We start from the raw sequence: 20,188 nt of genomic DNA, 5'->3' as shown, positions 1-20,188 counted from the left end.
TAAGGGGAAACTTTCTGTATAAATATGTTTCCTGTAGCCTTATTTCTAGGAGCAAAAAAGAAAAAGACATGGAAACAAACTATTTCCAACAATAGGATGTTGACTTAGTAAATAATGATATATCTACTCAACTGAAAGAATATTATGTAGCTAACTCTTTAATTTTGCAGTCTGCTCCATACACAAGTGTATTGTTTGCTGCTGTATTCCCAGTGCTTACCATAATAGGTGCTCGATAAATATGAAGCTACATTTATATAACATGAGGACATTAAGTTTAAAAATACAAATCACACGATCAAAATCATATGTGATACGATCATACAAATTGGGTGTTGGGTGTGTTAATGGTAAACAATCATGGAGATAATAGGCACTGAAAAAAAATGCACTGTTAACAGTTGTCTCTGGGAACCTTTCAATAAATTTTCTACTGAAAGCATTTACACATTTGTAACAGAGACACTGAACTATGGCAGACTGCCCGGATGTTGAGCAAGTCGGCCTCCTGAAGTTGGGTGCAGCCACCTGCCTGAGTTCTGCCCACTGAAATGCGAGGGAAGAGATCTACGCCTGATCCATTACGTATGTCCCATACCATCTCGGCTTGTCTTCCCTCCTCTGTGGCTGGACAACATCGAGTGAATCTGAGAACCCCTTAGTGAAGAAGGCTGACCCTTCGTCAGTCGGGGGCTCTGAATGACTGCATAGAGTACGGCCCCTCCCACACTGACGACTGAACTTCGTGTGATCAAGAAGGAAACTTCTGGGCTTCCCTGGTGGCGCAGTGGTTGAGAGTCCGCCTGCCGATGCAGGGGACGCGGGTTTGTGCCCCGGTCTGGGAAGATCCCACATGCCACGGAACAGCTGGCCCATGAGCCATGGCCGCTGAGCCTGCACGTTCAGAGCCTGTGCTCCGTCCGCAACGGGAGAGGCCACAGCAGTGAGAGGCCCCCGTGCCGCAAAAAAAAAAAAAAAAAGAAGGGAACTTCTATCTTGCTAAGCCTTGAGATCTTGGGCGTACCTGTTGCTGCAGGTACTATTTACACCTTAATAAATAAAAAACTTAAACATAACAAGGGAGACATGTTAGTAGTATTTTAAGGCTCTGTCAAAAAATTCTCTTCTTTTATTCAGTAACTAGAAAAGGGCACATTAACATTCTTTGAGAATACTTACAGATAATTAGGAAAATATATTCATGGAAATAAAAGATTTTATGAGAACAGTACTTACAGATATTTAAGAAAAAGTATGAAACAAGGAAAAGAATAATTAGTCTGGTGAACATTTAGACTGATCTTTAACTGTCTAATACAGACTTAATGCTAAAACAATTTAAACAAGTTTGCAAAGCTCAATTTTCACAAAGGCAAATGTTCACTGTAAGAGCTAAAGATTACGTACCTTACAGTAGTCATTTTCTCTATATGAGGTCACTACAATCAACATTTAACTGTCCCTATGAAGCCATGAGTAGTATTTTCTGATGCTGATGAGTGAGAGGGAAAGAACATGAGGACTGAGGTGGAGATGCACCAGGAACCTGACTGGCAAGGCAGGGTAGTGGGGAGCAAAGTGATGTGACATAGATCCAAGAAGAGGTGGGATAGGCCCAATTAGAACCCAAGTCACAAAGACTAAAACCCTGAAAGATAAGCCACTCACATTTCTTGCTTTCTCTAAGTACATTTTGTATCTTTCCTCCATTGCTTTCATATCTTCATCTTTCTTCTGAAGAGCAGCTTCAAGTTCGTTGATCTTTTGTACTGTTATTGAAAAGAAAATGAAACATGAGCAATTTAAAATACTCCCTCCTCACATAAAAAAATTATATTTTCTAAAGACTGATAATGAGAACTTAGAAGAGAAACATTTTATTTCTTCTTTATAGTCAATTCTTATCTAAAACTTTGGAACTACACCCAATACATCCCCGATCATTTTGTATTATTTTTTCTTAAAAAATATCTCTAACCTGCTTTACTGAGTTATTTTTCTCCCTTCTGTCAAGTATTTCATTGAGCAAATACACCTTACAATGTAAGCACAACCATCACAAAATAAAGCATTCTTTCTACATGTTTGAAGTTCATTTTAATCTGATTATAAATTACTTTATTTATACTTCCATAGTATTAATTTTATTATATTTTACAATGTTTGATACTCCTATATATCAGTCAGGTCATTTTATTAGATTTACCTCTTTTTTTTGCTTTAGGATATGATCATTTATTAATTACTTAAATCACTAAAAATTACTATGATTCTTATTTGCAATGTATGTATCTGCATTGCCTGAAGACTTATATACACAGTTCTTGCATCCTTCAACTATAAAAGTCAAGTCTTTACATAAAGTCTGATCCAGGTTTTTACAAATACCTACCATTCTGGTTTACATCTGGCTGGAGGTCTTCAATGAGCTCTTGTTTCTTCTGTAATTCTTCATGGACCTCCGTTAGTTTTTCCCTAAGTAGTGGAAAGAGCATGGAGCTTTGAATCCAAACAGACCTAAGAATGAAAACTGGTTTCTGCCACATAACATTTGTGGACTGTGGGCAAGTCACTTTCTGATCCTTAGTTTCTTCATCTGTGAAATGGGAATAATACCTGCCAAATATTCTAGGGGTTGGTTATGAGGATGTAAACTGCCTGACACATGGTGGGTGCCAAAAATTTTACAGTTTTCCCGGACACCCTTGCTTTCTAAGAAAGTTAAAGTAAATATTTTATAGGTTCAACATCCCACACTTCCACATAATCTAGTTCTGACAGTTGTCTGCTTTATAAACTCTGCAAATGACACTAGCGATTAAAAAATGTAGGAGTTTGGGATCATGAACAGGTAGGCTGACCCTTTTACCATGTTCTTCTTTTCACTTTTGGTAGCAGTGGTGAACACTGAATTGGCATCAGGGTTTTTACTTTTAATAAACAAAATCAGAAAAGGATATTAATAACTTCAGAAGCTTTTAAAACCCTTCCCCTCTCATATTTGAAATGAATATCAGTTTTACTTACATATGAGCTTCCAACTTCTGCTTTAGTTTGCTGGACTATAAAAATTAGAAAAAGTTGTTGTAAGATAACTATTGTGACAAAGGAAAGTTTTCCAGACATCAAAATCTCTTTACCTCCTTTTGAAGGGATACTATATAAAATTATAAATGTTTTAAAAATTTGTATTTCTAATAACATACTTTTAAAAACAGAAAATTTTAGGTATATTCTTACTTCAAAGAAGAAAGGGAAAGAGAATAGGAAATTAAATTAGGAAGAGTAAGTATAATAGCAGAAAGAAAAATACTTCGTATTTTTGAATACAATGAAAATAAAATTTGAACTCGATGGAAAATAGAAAATACAAGCTGCATGTGATATATTGAGGAGTATCAAACATTTAAACTAAAGAATCATCCATCTAAAACACAAATTTTAAGATTTTAGACTTTCACTAAAGAATAGACTTAATGAACAAAAATAATTATCTCTATAATAAAACTTTATAAATGCAAGCACATTCAATATTAACATCAAAATGAAGCCATTGGATTTTGTTAAAAAATAAAATTTAAAACAGAAAATTTCCTCTTTAAAAGAACAGGAATTTAGATTGCAATACTAGTTCTGTATCATCTACCAAATAGTTTGAAGAGTTTAAAATATATAATCTAAAATGTAATTTGGACACCAATAAATTTTTTTAAAAAGATAAATTTAAAATCCTTAAAACACTGCAATTCAAAATGTACTACCCCCAAATGACCCCATTTAAAAATATTTTTTAATGTGGCTTAAAAAAATTTGTATTAGAGAGGTTACAATACTGTATATATGCACATATGAGATGCCGCCATGCATGAGATGATTTCTATTTTCCAAGCCCCCAGGGAAAAAAGAGAAAATCATATAAAGCATATAAAAGACAGAAAGGAACCTCAACCCTTCAATCTTCCTTTTCATCTCTTTATTTATTCTCCCTCATCAATACAAGTATAGTTACCTAACATTCTATCCAATCAATATCTAGCCCTATGTTTGTTTTTTTTTTTTGGGGGGGGGGAACAGAAAAAGTTTTATGGAAGGGCCAAGCAAGGAGAATGGGCAGCTTATGCTCAAAAAGCCTGAACTCCCTGATGGTTTTCAGGGAAGAGTTTTTATAGGCAAAATTTTGAGGCAGGGCTGCAGGGTGCATGACCTTTCTCTGATTGGTTGGTGGTGAGGTAACAGGGCAGTGCTCTAGAAATTGTGTGCTCAGCCTGAAGTTACCATCCTCCACCTGGGTGGGGATCTTAGTTCCTGTAGAAGAACTCAGAGATCTATTGTTCTGTATATCCTTTGAGGAGGAACCAGGACCATGCTTCATCTGCACTGTTGTTTCTTGACTGCTCCTCCTCTGTTTCTGCATTCCCTCCCTTCCCTAATTAGTAACTGTTTGAATCTGCCCTTTAGAACTCAGTAAGGTCTAGGAGGCCAAAGCCTTTTTCCTTAAAACATGAAATGGGAGACAGAGAAAGACTTTTGTACCCAGAAGGGCCCTACAGGGTCCCGCTGAGTTTCAAGCATGCTTATTGTGATCATTGTTTCTAAGCCTTTTCCATGAGCAGAGCTAGGAAGTATGCACACAAACACATACACAATGCACATACACAACATACTTTTTTGTATCTATGTTATAGTCAATAAAAAGGGCTTTTTGTTGAAATGAACATTTTGTCCTTCATTTTGTTTCCTAGACTCCCAATAGCATAGCCCACTGAGGAGCTATTGGCACAAAGCCCATTTAGTATTTTGAAGTCTTTGTGGAGAAAGAAAGCAGTTCTTCAATTTGAGTTTATGGATCCAACTCCCATTTCAATGTTGTTCATTTTCTCTCTCATTTATTCGTTCAAAAAAATCTCTGCTCATCCATACCATTTTACAAAGTCTATTTATGTTTTCCAAATGCCAAACTTTCATCAAATAATTCTCTTGGGGGACTGTCTGAGATGCAAGCTGTTGCAGAAAAGAAGAGGAAAGAATGGCCTGTAGGCCAGCCCACCTGTGCTTTGCTCTCATTCTGTGAGTTTGCTAGTTGCAAGTCCAGACTGAGAATGAGCTACACAGGTTGCTAACACAACAGAAACACACCTTCTTACAAGGGATGTTAACAAGAATATGGCCCTGAGTCCTAATTTTAGCTTAAATGCTAGGCTATAAAAGAAGTACAAGGGGCACTAGATTAAGGAAGGATTTAGTCTATACTGAAAAGCATGAAAATAGGATGGCAAGTGCAAAAGAATCAAGGGCAGATATTCAGTTTCTGTCACACTTCCCAACGGAAACAGAGGAAAATATTTGCTGTAATACTTGTGTGGTCTTGAAGACAGGTCCAATGTGTCAAGTATGACATCAGCCCTATCTTTTTGTTGTTGTCTTAGTTAAATACATTCTTCCCTCAATTATTACTTCTTCTTCTCTCTGTATATAGAGATTGAACTATATAAACATCACTAGTTCTATTCAGATTTAGGCTGTTTGATCTTTTTTAAGTCCTCTTACCTCTTCCCTCATGATTATTTGCCATCAAAAACCATGAGAAATGGCAAGGCCATGAGTCTGTATGAAAGGAGGGAAGAAATAAGGGGTGATGTACTTCAAGACTGCTTTAAGATTTCTGTCCTTTGGAGGTTGATGTGACCTACTTCTTGAATGTCCTTTTGGTAGAAATCACTTTCTCATTCTCTCTTTTCCTCTATTCTGACTGCAGATTACTCTCACTAGTGTTTTCTCAGGACAGTCCTGTTGGGATCCCAGCAAAACTGTGAAGGCCTCAATTGTAGCATGCTCCCAATCAGGAATTACCATGAACTTAAGGGTAGCTGTTGAAGTAGGGCAGATAGAAATCACCTTCCCATCCATATGATCAATTTATAGGCTCCAAGTTGGCAAAATCACTGCATCTGTTATGCACATATATACGGTATTTAAGGGCACCCCCAATGATAAGGGTAGCACTTTCAAATACAGGATTAATTTTGGACATCAGGACCTATTACAGAGAGTCCATACATAACAGAATTATCATAACTTTTTTTGGGGGGGGCGGGCATCGCAGGCCTCTCACTGTTGTGGCCTCTCCCATTGTGGAGCACAGGCTCCGGACACGCAAGCTCAGCAGCCATGGCTCACGGGCCCAGCCGCTCCGCGGCATGTGGGATCTCCCCAGGCCAGGGCACGAACCCGTATCCCCTGCATCGGCAGGCAGACTCTCAACCACCGCGCCACCAGGGAAGCCCTATCATAACTTTTAAGTTACTTACACTTTCTCCTTCAGACTTGGAGCCTTGTTCTTGCAAAGACTTCTGGAGGTCCTCAATCTGCTGCTGCAATTCTCGAATTTGTTCTTTGCTCAGCCTATTATAAGATGAATCACATGTGTTTATTTGTACTGAAAGTCAAAGTAGTTAAGGATCTATAAAGGTACATTTATGCAATTTAACTCATAAAGTATACATTTAATAGCAATAACCAAAGCTGAACAATTATCTGTGGCTAGGTATGATATATGGTATAGTAGCCTACTTTCAAGGAAATATTCTTTAAAAAAAGACATTTTTATCCTAAAAGCATATATGCCCACATTTAAAAATTTAAGGTTCTTAATGAGTCAGTGGTAAAGCATAACATTTCTGCACTGTACTCACTGGTATAAAAATCCGAAAACTAGCTCAGTTTTCCTTCAGTTGTATTTTTTTTTTTTTTTTTTTTTTTTTTTTTGCAGTACGCGGGCCTCTCACTGTTGTGGCCTCTCCCGTTGCGGAGCACAGGCTCCAGATGCGCAGGCTCAGCGGCCATGGCTCACGGGCCCCGCCGCTCCGCGGCACGTGGGATCCTCCCGAACCGGGGCACGAACCCGCGTCCCCTGCATCGGCAGGCGGACTCTCAACCAATGCGCCACCAGGGAAGCCCAGTCTTCAGTTGTATTTTTAATGAATGGAAATTAGGTTTCCATTTCTTGTTTCAGATTTCACAGGGTGTTGGGAGAAGAGGAAGGCCACCATTTTCCAACCATTTCTTCATGACTTTTATTTCAACTAAAGAGATTGGCACTAGCAACTACTGCAGCTTTTTTTTTTTTTTACTTTATTGGAGTATAATTGCTTCACAATGGTGTATTAGTTTCTGCTTTATAACAAAGTGAATCAGTTATACATATACATCTGTTCCCATATCCCTTCCCTCTTGCATCTCCCTCCCTCCCACCCTCCCTATCCCACCCCTCCAGGCGGTCACAAAGCACTGATCTGATCTCCCTGTGCTATGCGGCTGCTTCCCACTAGCTATCTACCTTACGTTTGGTAGTGTATATACTGCAGCTTTTTAACTTGGCAAAATCTCATTAAAGATGGATGGGATGGGGGTGGGGTGGAAGGGAGGTCTAAGAGGGAGGGAATGTATGTATACATATAGCTGATTCACTCTGTTGTACAGCAGAAACTAACACAACACTGTAAAGCAGTTATACTCCAGTCAAAAAAACAAAAAAAAACCTGCTTAATCATTACTTCCTTTGAAGTTACCAGCAAGAGAGACAGAGAGTTACTATCTGTCTGACTTTCTCTCTTCATATATATATGACACAACACACCTGCCCATCGTGACACTCCATTTTTCCAATATTACAGTTATCACATAATAATTATCTATTCACATGTCTATCTTCCTATATTAACAGCTGAAACTTAGGATCTCCAGTGCTGATACTGAACCATATAAAACAGCAATATTTAATGGTCTCTTCAGAAAGCTAAAACGTTATTTTTCTTTTAACTGCAGTTGATGTAATAGTATGCATACAAGTTGAGAGACAAGGTTCAAGTGTCTTTAAAATTCCTGGTGGTCTCTAAGATCCAATAAAGGTAGGTCAGATAAATCCAAATACCTTCATTATCAGTATGCTATTATAAGAGGCAGGTTAGCAAAGTGGTTAAAGAGCACAGACTCTGAAGTCATATTGACAGAGGGTTCAAATGCAGGATCCAGAACTTACTAGCTGTGTTAACTTTGGGCAAGTTACACTTTGCACCTCAGCTTCCTTGTCCATAAAAAAGATAATTATAGTTACTACTTCATAGAGTTATTGTGAGAATTTACTGAGTTAATATAAAAAAGTGCTTAGAAAAGTGCCTGGCACTAGTAAGCACCATATAAACGTTATTTGTTTCAACATTATAATTTTTGAACACCTCATTGATATCAGATAAGTACACCATTTGCTTTAAACACATTCTCTGTAATCTTCATAAGAACCTGCAAATAGGTGTCATCTCCAATTTATAGTTGAGGACACTAAGTGTGAATTTAAGTAACTTGCCCAGTTTAAGTAGAGGTGGGATTCAAATCTGACAATCTATGTACCATCTATGCACAAGACTCCAGCTGAAAACCAGATTGTCATTTATTCATCTGTTAATTTTTTGTCATTTGTGAAGACATCTAAATGAAATTCAAGAATAAGCAACTTGCTTTAACAAAGTCTGCTAAAAATAATGGGTAGTGAGAGATGAAAAAACAAAAATCGAAACTTGTGCAAATCCTAATTATTTGAACTACAATGATATCTTCCACTTCTGTGAATCAAGATTCTGTGGTTAGGTAATTAAATCGCTATGACTATCAATTATGAAGGAATGTGTCAGTCACCTCTGCTCAGTTTCCAATTCATTCATCTTGCGGTGCTTCTGTTCCAGCTGTTCCTGAAGTTCTTCAATACGTTCGTTCTCAGTACCTTCCTGCTGTAATCGAAGCATCTTATTTTCATGTTGCAGTCGAATAAACACCTCCCTGATGTTAAAAAGCAATTAAAAAAATTTTTTTAGTATAAGTTTTAAAAATTGTTTGCTTTTTAAAAAAGAAAATTCCTGTCCACTCGATAGCTGTCATTTTGAAACGTTACCAAAGCTTCTGAAAGTTCTTAAGAAAAAACTGTGCATTGTAGGACTATGCCTCATAAAAACAAATGGTAAGTTTTTAAAGGTACAGGTATAAGATTATATGTCAATAAATGTTTGTTATGTAAATCCCTAAGAGATGATATGAATTATTTTACTTTGATAATTTAGAAACTATTCAAACTAAAGGTAATATATAGCACATCCTTAGAAAACATATAAATAAAAAGCAGTAGGTTTAAGAAACTACAGTTTGCTTAAAATTTTTAAGTATACTTTTATGATAATGACAGTCATATGAGTGTCTCTAGACTGTTTTTAGAAAAAATGTTTATTAAAGGTTTACATACATGTTTTTAAAAATGCAAATGATAGGAATGGTATTAAATAAAAAAGGAATGCTTCTTCCTACCTGCTGTCCTCCTAAATTCCATTCCCCAAAAGCAACTAATTTCAATTAATCACAATATTTGTTCTTCTGAATGCCAGCACCATCACTTTAAAAAATGGCTATTTTTAAATGATTAATATCACTGGATATTACTAACTAAAAAGTGCAAGTTAGTTTCCAGCCCAGCATGTAAGAAGCTCAATCTTAACAGCAAAAAACTGAACAAACTGAAAATCAACAACTTTATAAACATTATGCAAAGTGAAAGAAGTCACTCACAAAAGGACGCATATTGTATGATTCCATGTATATGAAATGTCCACAACAAGCAAATCCATAGAGACAGAGTAGATTACTGGTTGCCTGGAGCTGGCAATGGAGGGGAGGCAGGAATGGGGAATGACTGCTAATAGGTACAGGGTATCTTTTCTGGAGGATGAAAATGTTCTAAAACTAGATAGTGATGATGGTTATACAACTCTGTGATTACACTAAAAACCACTGAACTGTATATTTGTAAATGGGTGAATTATATCTCAATAAAGCTGTTTAAATAAAGAGTAGAATTAGAAGTAATTAACAAATACAACTGTTGCCACAAAAAAGGAAAGGAAAATTTTATACCAGATTAGTCAAATACCTAGAAGTAAACATAGCGGTAAAATACCAAAATAAAAGTTAGGTCAAGAGGAACCTCTAAAATTTGTATTTTATTTAACTCCAGCTTAATCCTCCTGCAATTGACAGCTCCTCTCCTATTTTTTTCACCAGTGTGGATCTGAATGCCAAGTATTAAAAAGGTTTTCCATAGTGTTTAAAAGAGGAAATTCCTGTCCACTCAACAGCTGTCATTTTAAAGTGTTACCAAAGAGATTAAGGATAAAAAATTAAGTTCAACACAATAAAGGCTGTATTATAAAAACTAAAACATGTTATTCAGCTAGTAAGTGAAATTTTATTTCTGGCAAATTTTTAAGCTTCCATAGTAGCAATAACAATATGATTTAGAAAGCATAAGCACGAGACAAAGTAATTTTCAAGCCCTATGACTCATAAAATGGAAAATGTTAAAGGCTTAGAAATTTACAAAAGGAAGAAGAAATCATGTTTCTAATATTAAGTATGGGTTATCAATTAATAAAAACAAGTTTACCTATATTCCACTGGCATAATCTCAGCAGCAAGATTCTCATAGCTTTTTGTAGCAGATGCATCTAAACAACATCAGCAACAAAAAAATAGATTAACATTTCAGTATATCTACCATTAAAAAAACCTTTTCTAAATGCAACAAAATTCACCTGTTTGGTTTAGGTGATCCTGTTGTACTTGTGAACATCGAAGCTCTTCATTTGTTTCTTTCAGAGTATCAAGCTGTTCTATTAGTCTCTAAAAAAGAATTGTTTATATAAGCAAAATATTTAATTCTGCCCACAGGCAATTTAATTTATGCTTAGAATAATTTATCTTAATTTAATTTGATAATTGTTCCTTACTTAATTAAAAATGACAATGTTTTAGTTTTAGTGCTAAGGGGTAATTTCTCTTGTATAAATCATATAAATAATAGACTTTATACAACACAAAGCTTGTGATTTTCCCCATTAGATAGTTTATCTTTGAACCAAATGAATGTAATTATGCAACAGAGCACAAATATGCAACTGTAGAGTAATAAAAGTACGTGGACTTTGGAGGCAAATAGATCACGCCCTGAATTCAGTTTCACTATTTCCAGCTATACTATCTAAGGCAAGTTATTGACTCTTTGGCTTTAGATCTTTATCATCAAAATGAGAATACTGATTCATAAGCCCCTGCAAAGGTGTTCTGAGTAGCGAATGAGATAAAGTTTGTCTAATATCTAGACTATAGTCTGGTGTGTAAGAGATGCTGGAGACTTGTTATTTCCTTCTATTACTCTAAGTAGCATACTGGAAGTATGAATTTGTAGAAAAACATTATTTCCTAGGGATAGCATGCTAGGACTTCATATCATTGGCTATTTTATTTTACAGCTGACAGACAATGACAAATTTCTACATTCTGTACAAAAGGCTCATGTTTAAATGATTTTCCCGGAACTTGAAAAGTACTTTAACATAAAATCATATTTTAAATGTTATATTTCAAATCAGTAAACAAAACCCTACTTAGTCCATTATGTGGTTCAAATCAACCTAACAGTAAATTGGTTAGGGTCCAAGGGTCCTGACTCCAAGGGTCCTTAGGCCAGAGTGCACAGATGCCGTAGGAATCTCTGAACACTATAAACTATAACTACAGTCAGGCATGAGGACCCCTATAAATCTGTTCCTTCATAAATGCAATGCAAACACTAGCTAATTTGTCAAAATCAACTTTTCCAGAACTCTGAAAATTAACCAAGGGTCTGTCATGATCTGAGGAGCACTTGTTAAAGAAACTCTGCTAAATCTCAGAACAGTGAGCTTTTTGTTCTTTTAACTATCCTTACTACTATCACCCTCTCCCCAACTCTGGAGTAGCCTTGAAAACCAGCAGACTTTCAATCTTTGTAGCTTTGTTCCTGTTTTTGTTTTGGCCACACCACACGGCTTAGTTCCCAGATGAGGGACTGAACTCAGGCCCACGGCAGTGAAAGTACTGAGTCTTAACCACTGTACCACCAGGGAATTCCCTCTCAATTTCTATAGCTTTGAAAAACAGCAGCTTAGCCACTACCAGAATGGGCAGACTGGATATGAAATTCCTCCTAAAAAGCCCCATGCTTAGAGAACTGTCACTATATGGTCTGTCTAGAAGCACCCTGGCGAAGCCCCAGTCATACTTTTCATTGATTGATTTGTCAAAAACAATCATCAGCAATTGTTTTCACTATAGCTGATGGAGGCTGTGATGCCAGTTAGGGCAAACAAGAGCCTTGCCAAAAACTTACAAGGAAGAGCTGAGAAACAAGAAATCCATAGAGGACTTAGAAAAGTTCTGACATATCCCTGGAGATCCAGGAGGCCAGCTATATAGAGAGTTGTGTACATGCCCAGAAAAGACCTAGAGGGCCCCAATGTCTCAGCTCTGGATAAACTTGAGGCCCTGTGCAAACAGGAAATAAAGGCAAAGGCAGAGTTTTAAATTGCCTAAGAATTGAAGACGTTTTCCAAAATACACACTGAGTCCTTTGGCAAAGGTTGGGAGAGTTATTGGTTCAAGGCATCTATGGAAATATCTGACTAATCATTAACTGATCTCAATGGTAACTGAGCAGAGAATTCAGTGGTTGCACATTACAAAGAAAGAAGATTTTATAGAATTAGTCCAAAAGAGTCACTAAAAAAACCAGCAATAACAACAAACCCTGAGGCTGAAGGAAAATCTGGATTTCCAGAGTTGAAATATTATATTATTTTAAAGGTCATATTCTCAACAAAAGTATGAAACATGCAAAGAAACAGGACAGTCCAAATGCAGGAAAAAAAAAAAAAGACAAACAGTTAACAGAAAAAGTCAATGAGATGACCCTAGTGGGTGGACACTCTAGATAAAGACTTCAAGTGAGCTAAAACCTAAAAAGCAGGAAAAAATTTTCAACTCATTCTATGTGGTATCATCTTGATACCAAAACCAGGCAATGACATCAAAAGAGAACTACCAACCAATATCTCTTATAATATAGATGGGAAAACACTCAACAAAATACTAGCAAATTGAATCTAGCAATATATAAAAAGGATTATACCCTATGACCAAGTGGAATTTACCTCAAGAATGCAAACTGATTTAATATCAAAAATCAATGTAATATACCACATTAATACAATAAAAGACAAAAAACACACATAATCTCACTGACCCAGAAAAAGCAGATGACAAAATCCAAAAACCTTTCAGGATAAAAACATGCTACAAACTAGGTAAAATGAAACTTCTTCAACCTGATAGAGGGCATCTACAAACAAAACCCACAGCTAGTAACATACATAATGATGAAAGAGTGAATGCTTTCTCCCTAATATCAGAAACAAGAGAAGGATATCCACCCTTGCCACTTCTATTCAACAAAGTACTGGAGGTTCTAGCCAGGACAATTTGACAAGAAAAAGAAATAAAAGGCATCCAGATTGCAAAGGAAGAAGGAAAACTATTTGTATTTGCAGATGTCCTGATTTTCTATATAGAAAATCCTAAGGAATCTACTAAAAACTATTTGAAATACTAAGTGAATCCAATAAGGATACAAAATACAAGATCAGTGTTCAAAAATCAATTGTATTTCTATACATTAGCATTAAAAAATCCAAACATGAAACTGAAAAAATAATTTCATTTATAATGGTAACAAAAAGAATAAAACACTCATGAATAAAGCTTTAAAAGGTGCAAGTCTTGTACAAGGAAAACTACAAAACATTGTTGAAAGAAGCTAAAGACCTAACTAAATGGAATGTTATCCTACAGTCATGGATCAGAAAGTTAATGCTATTAAGGTGGCCAGATTTCCAAACTGATCAACAAATTCAGGCACTCCCTATCAATATCTCAATCTGGCTATTTTGCAGGAATTGATAATCTGATCCTAAGATTCATATGAAATGCTAGGGACCCAGAATAACCAAAACAATAGCTTTAAAAAGAAGAACAAAGTTGGAGAACTCATACTTTCCAATTTCAAAACTTACTACAAAGCTCCAGTAATCATGACAATGTGGTACTAGCATAAAGCTAGACATACACATCAATGACAAAGAAAAGTCCAGAAATAAAGTCATATATTTATGGCCAAATGATTTTTTTTACTTAAAAAAATTAATACACTTTTTTGCAGAAAAACTGAACAGAAAGCACAAAGTTCCCATATTCTCTCATTCTCTCGTCTCCCCCCATTCCCCAATTTCCCCTATTATTAAGATCTTTCATTATTGTGGTTACCTGTAAGAAATGATGAGCCAATATAATAATAATAACATTATTATTAACTAAAGGACATAGCTTACATTAGGGTTCATTCTTTCTGTTTCACTTTTATGAGTTTTGACAAAGTATATCCATCATTACAGTATCATGGTCAATTGATTTTTAACAAGGGTACCAAGACAATTCAATGGGGCAAGTCTTGTCAACAAATGGTGCTGGGACAACCGAATATACACACACAAAAGAACAGAGTTAGAAACCTATCTCACACCACATAAAAAATTAATTCAAAATTGATCACAGAGTAAATATAAGAGCTAAAACTATAAAACTCTTAAGATAAAACATAGGAATAAATTTTACAACCTTAAAGTTATTCAATGGTTTCATAGAAACACCACCATAAAACTAACAAAAGAAAAAATAGATAACCTTGACTTCATCAAATAAAAAAACTACTCTGCTGCAAAAAAAATACCATCAAAAAAAAGTGAGAAGACAACCCACAAAATGAGAGGAAATATTTTCAAATCATGTATCTGACAAGGGACTTATATCCAGAATATATAAAGAACTCTTAGAACTTGAAATTAAAAAAGCAAATGACAAAACATGGGCAAAGAATTTGAAGACATATTTCTCAAAGATAATTAGAAATGGCCAATAAGTACATGCAAAGATGTTCAATATCATTAGTCATTAGGGAAATACAAATCGAAACCATAATGCTATACTACTTCATACCCACTAGGATAGCCAAAATTAGAATTTAATATACTTAGTCAAGGATGTGGAGAAATTAGAATCTACAAATTGCTGGTGATAATAAAAAATGGTTCATCCACTTTAGAAAAGGCTGGTAGTTCTTTAAAAAGTTAAACATAGTTACCATATGACCCAGCAATACCATTCCTAGGTATATACTCAAGAAATAAAGGGACTTCCCTGGTGGTCCAGTGCTTGAAAATCTGTCTTGCAATGCAGGGGACGCCAGTTCGATCCCTGGTCAGGGAACTAAGATCCCACATGCCGCACAACAACCAAGCCCGCATGCCACAACTAGAGAGCCTGTGTGCTCTGGAGCCTGCACACCACAACTAGAGAGAAGCCCGCACACTACAATGAAGCTCCCGCATGCTGCAAGGAAAGATCCCACGTGCTGCAACTAAGACCCAACGCAGCCAAAAAATAATTTTTTTTTTTTTTTTTTGCTGTACGCGGGCCTCTCACTGCTGTGGCCTCTCCTGTTGCGGAGCACAGGCTCCGGACACACAGGCTCCGCGGCCATGGCTCGCGGGCCCAGCCGCTCCGCGGCATGTGGGATCTTCCGGGATCGGGGCACGAACCCGTGTCCCCTGCATCGGCAGGCGGACTCTCAACCACTGCGCCACCAGGGAAGCCCTAAAAAATAAATATTAAAAAAATGAATACATCCACATAAAAACTTGTACATAAATGTTCATAACCACATTATTCACTTAATAGGCAAAAAATGGAAACAACCCAATGTCCATAAACTGATGAACAGATAAATAAAATGTGGTATATCCATACAATGGATTATTATTCAGCAATAAAAATGAATGAAGTACTGACACATGCTACAACATGGTTGAACCTTGAAAGCATTATGCTAAATGAAGGAATCCAGTCACAAAAACCACAAAGTGTATGATTATATATTAATATATATAATATTCATTTTTATATATATTCTATTCATATAATCTATAGAGACAACAAGTAGATTAATGATTGCTAAGGCTGAGGGAAGGGGGGCCAGAATGCAGGGTAACTGCTAATGGGCACACGGTCTCTTTTTGGAGTGATGACAGTATTCTAAAATTTGATTGTGATAATGGTTTCACAACCCTGTGAATATACTAAACACCATTGAACTATACCTTTTAAATGGGTGAAATTTATGGTATATAAATTATATCCTAATAAAGCTGTTAAAAAATTGCATCTATGGTCCTTGCTCTCAAGGAGCTGACAGTCTATAGAGCTGAAAAACATGCACTGAGACATGACCTAGGCTCTGTGACTTCATCTTCCCATATGAAGGAAACTTACAAAACCGTATAAAGAATGTCTACAAGATTTTCTTTTATATCACCAATTTCAATTGGGAGAAAGAACTGATTACATCACTTCCATTCTTAAAAGAGCAAGGACAGTATTAAAAACTAAAACAAGACATACATATTACATATCAATTATATTTATGTTTACCTCTTTTTCCTTAAGTAAAGCTTCATGTTTTTCTTCAAGCCGCTTCATCTCAAATGCTAGTGTGTCCGCCCTTTTGGATTCAGAGGAAAGTTTAACGTGAAGATCCTGAACCTTTTATTGGAAACAAAAGTAAAAAATGAGAGTATATAATATTGATAGCTTTTCAGAGTTCAATAAATGATAAACTGGAAATAAAATTTATATTAAGATTATAGTCTAATTCTAAATATTTGTGGACTCTCTGGGCTTGGTCCTAGGTTGCGGCGATGTGGCTAAACGCATCAAGAAGGTTGGAATTGTGGGTAAATATGGGACCCGTTATGGTGCCACCCTCAGGAAAATGGTGAAGAAAACTGAAATCAGCCAGCATGCCAAGTACACTTGCTCCTTCTGTGGCAAAACCAAGATAAAGAGATGAGCTGGGGGCATTTGGCACTGTGGTTCATGCATGAAAACGGTAGCTGGTGGTGCCTGGATCTACAATACCACTTCTGCTGTCACAGTAAAGTCTGCCATCAGAGGTGAAGGAACTGAAGGACCAGTAAAGCACCACCATTTGAAATGTTGCTAGCCTATAAAAATGGGTTAATTTACGTAACAAAAAAAATTTGTGGAAATGGCATGTAGATAAGAAGAATAAACATAAGTTTTAAAATACACAAATAATAACTTAGCAAAAAAAAATCAGCCTTCTACCCTGTTTATCTAGGTTGTTTGATAAACAGCAGAAAAGAATATTTTAGGTTATAACTCCATACTCTAGGCATTTATCACTGGTTACCAGAAATACTAATAAAACAATAAAAATGTCCAAAAATATACAAGCTCAGAAGCCAACAAAAATGTAAAAGACTTCGATAACTCAAAGTTGAACTCTTTCAATTTTACTGATTTTAAAAATCAAGATATTTTCTTACCTGTCTCTTGTATGTTTCTAATTGTGTACGTGCTGCATTTGCCTTCTTTAATTCTTCTTCTAAGCTGACTGTATTATGCATATACATCATGTTTGTTTCCTGTAAAGTTTTCACCTGCTTGCGAAGGTCATTCAGATCTTGTAGCTTCTGACGATATATCTCAACTGTTGACTCCAGTTTATTTGCTTTATCAGAGGTAGCCCTATAATAACAAAGACTAAACATTACTGTGTAAAAACTAGTAAGTACACATAACAATGTTATTCTGGCTGTAAAATGAGTCTTCCCAATGAACTATCAGTTGGTTAAAAAAAATGAGAGGGACAGAGAAAAGAAATCATAAACTTTGCGAGAACTTTGGAGACAGACTCAGGCCTGAAACTGTCTAAAGTTCAACCCTTCTGTTATAAAGTCATCAAAATAAAAATGCTTCAAATTTGACAAACTGAATTATCAAACTATTTTATATATCAGAAAAATGTATATAAAAAGAATGGCTTTCTAAATATAATTGAACAATTCTGAGCTGCTCTGTAGCTTACAGGCCAATTGTGCTTTGTGCATAATATTTAATGTAGTTTTGCTCTAAGTATTTGATATACTAAGGAAGTTGACTCAACTTATAAGTTGTTTAGCAAAGCACTTCCCTTTAGAGTTGTGCTTACCTGACAACTGGGCTAGAGCAAAAATAAATAAATAAACCAAACCACTTCAATATCACATGCAAGTTCAAATTAATGGTTATAAAGATTTCATTTAAAATAAGGACATTAAAAACTGTGCAAGAAAATGGCTGATTAAGAAAATTTAACAGAAAATATAAAAATCATGTGGATAGACTACTTGCCTTGGTAACATTTTACAGGCAAAAATTAAATATAAATTTTATATTGTCAAAGACTATAAGACAAACCTGAGATAACCTTGAATAAATGCTAGGATTCTTATCTACATTTTATCAAATGTCAAAATATGCTTTGTGACTGCATTTCCTTACACAACAATTTCACAAGATATACTAGTAAGCACAAGAAGGTCAAGCCAAATGTATCTAAAAGTAACTCAGCTTACAAATTTTTAAGAAAAAGTTATCATTTTCTTAAATGAGAAATAAGAAAAAGGTTTATGAAACTGTCCTAACAAGAATCAAATATTATCCTTAAATGGTCCATAACTATCAACAAGCATAAAAGAAGTAAAGACTAGGAGGCTGGATAAAAACTGATCAATACTTGATACATAGGGAAAACTCTAAGAATCCTTGATTACAATATGGAATACTGAAATGACTAAGTAATAACTTAGAAGTGACATAATTATATTTAGACATGCCATACCTAAGAACATCTATTTCATCTTTCAGGGCTCTTGTTTCCTCAGCAAGACTAGTCAATTCATCATTCCTATGTTGAAATTCAATTAACTGCTTTTCAAGTTCTTCACAGTGAACACGGTAATCATCTTTTGCAGCTTCGAGCCTTGCATAAAGAAAACAAGTATTTATAATGTAATTTCAATTATTTGTTTCCTTACTGAGATATGAGCTTAGCAAGACTTACTTCTAAAATGTTTTTTTGGATTCTGCATTCAAAAGAAAAACTAAAGGAATAAGGTACTTTTCAGCTCTTGGTTTTAAAACAGACCTGAGAAGCAAATGATGTTCAGAATTTTCATTTTTACTTCTAAAACACTGAGCTTGGTTTTCTAGTTCAAACAGGAATTTTAATTTCAAAAGATGAAGAGAAAACGTATATATTAAAGTTATCCAAAAATATACATAGCGTGTAAAGTAGTAAAACATTAACTCTAAGTATAGACTATGATAAAGAATAAATACTTCAAAGCCTAGAGCAACAACAAAAACTAAAATGACAATACAGAAATTAAAATATTTTTTAAAATCTGATCAACTGAAAATAATGCAAAAAAGGAAGAAAAACAAACCTAAGACTAGATATAACAAATGAAAAACAGAAAATCAATAGATCTAAATACAGCCATGTCAAAAATTACATAAAAGTCAAATGGACTGAACATACCAATTAAAAAGGCAGAGACTACCAGACTGGATAAAAAAAGCAAGGCTCAAATATATTTTAGTTACAAGAAACATTTAAAATATAAAGACACAATATATTAAAAGTGAAAAGATGAAAAAAAGTACCATGCAAACAGTAAGCAAAGAAAGCTGGGGTGGTTATATTAACATCAAAAAAATTTTTTAAGATAAAAAGAAAGAAAACTACAGGCCAATATCACTGATGAACATAGATGCAAAAATCCTCAACAAAATACTAGCAAACAGAATCCAACAGCACATTAAAAGGATCATACACCATGATCAAGTGGGGTTTATTCCAGGAATGCAAGGATTCTTCAATATACGCAAATCAATCAATGTGATACACCATATTAACAAATTGAAGGAGAAAAACCATATGATCATCTCAATAGACGCAGAGAAAGCTTTTGACAAATTTCAACACCCATTTATAATAAAAACCCTGCAGAAAGTAGGTATAGAGGGAACTTTCCTCAACATAATAAAGGCCATATATGACAAACCCACAGCCAACATTGTCCTCAATGGTGAAAAACTGAAACCATTTCCACTAAGATCAGGAACAAGACAAGGCTGCCCACTCTCACCACTCTTATTCAACTTAGTTTTGGAAGTTTTAGCCACAGCAATCAGAGAAGAAAAGGAAATAAAAGGAATCCAAATTGGAAAAGAAGAAGTAAAGCTGTCACTGTTTGCAGATGACATGGTACTATACATAGAGAATCCTAAAGATGCTACCAGAAAACTACTAGAG

At 35.4% G+C, this 20,188-nt stretch overlaps 1 protein-coding gene and 1 pseudogene across 1 annotated transcript in view; one reads left to right on the top strand and one right to left on the bottom strand.

Annotated features, from left to right (window-relative positions):
• The window catches only part of HOOK1 (hook microtubule tethering protein 1), a 73,762-nt gene that overhangs the window by 5,615 nt on the left and 47,959 nt on the right, over positions 1–20,188 (bottom strand). The window contains exons 10-19 of the mRNA XM_060084118.1: positions 18,710–18,850; positions 17,373–17,574; positions 16,456–16,566; positions 10,632–10,719; positions 10,484–10,544; positions 8,692–8,832; positions 6,309–6,402; positions 3,028–3,062; positions 2,393–2,475; positions 1,669–1,769 (exon numbers count right to left, since the gene is read on the bottom strand). Coding sequence (XP_059940101.1) covers positions 1,669–1,769; positions 2,393–2,475; positions 3,028–3,062; positions 6,309–6,402; positions 8,692–8,832; positions 10,484–10,544; positions 10,632–10,719; positions 16,456–16,566; positions 17,373–17,574; positions 18,710–18,850 — 1,057 coding nt within the window. The remainder of the gene's footprint in view (positions 1–1,668; positions 1,770–2,392; positions 2,476–3,027; positions 3,063–6,308; positions 6,403–8,691; positions 8,833–10,483; positions 10,545–10,631; positions 10,720–16,455; positions 16,567–17,372; positions 17,575–18,709; positions 18,851–20,188) is intronic.
• On the top strand, positions 16,592–17,000 carry LOC132483458 (large ribosomal subunit protein eL43-like; annotated as a pseudogene).

The sequence above is a fragment of the Mesoplodon densirostris genome, chromosome 2 (genome assembly GCF_025265405.1).
Source record: "Mesoplodon densirostris isolate mMesDen1 chromosome 2, mMesDen1 primary haplotype, whole genome shotgun sequence".
NCBI lineage: Eukaryota > Metazoa > Chordata > Mammalia > Artiodactyla > Ziphiidae > Mesoplodon > Mesoplodon densirostris.
This window is presented reverse-complemented; position numbering and strand designations above follow the sequence as displayed.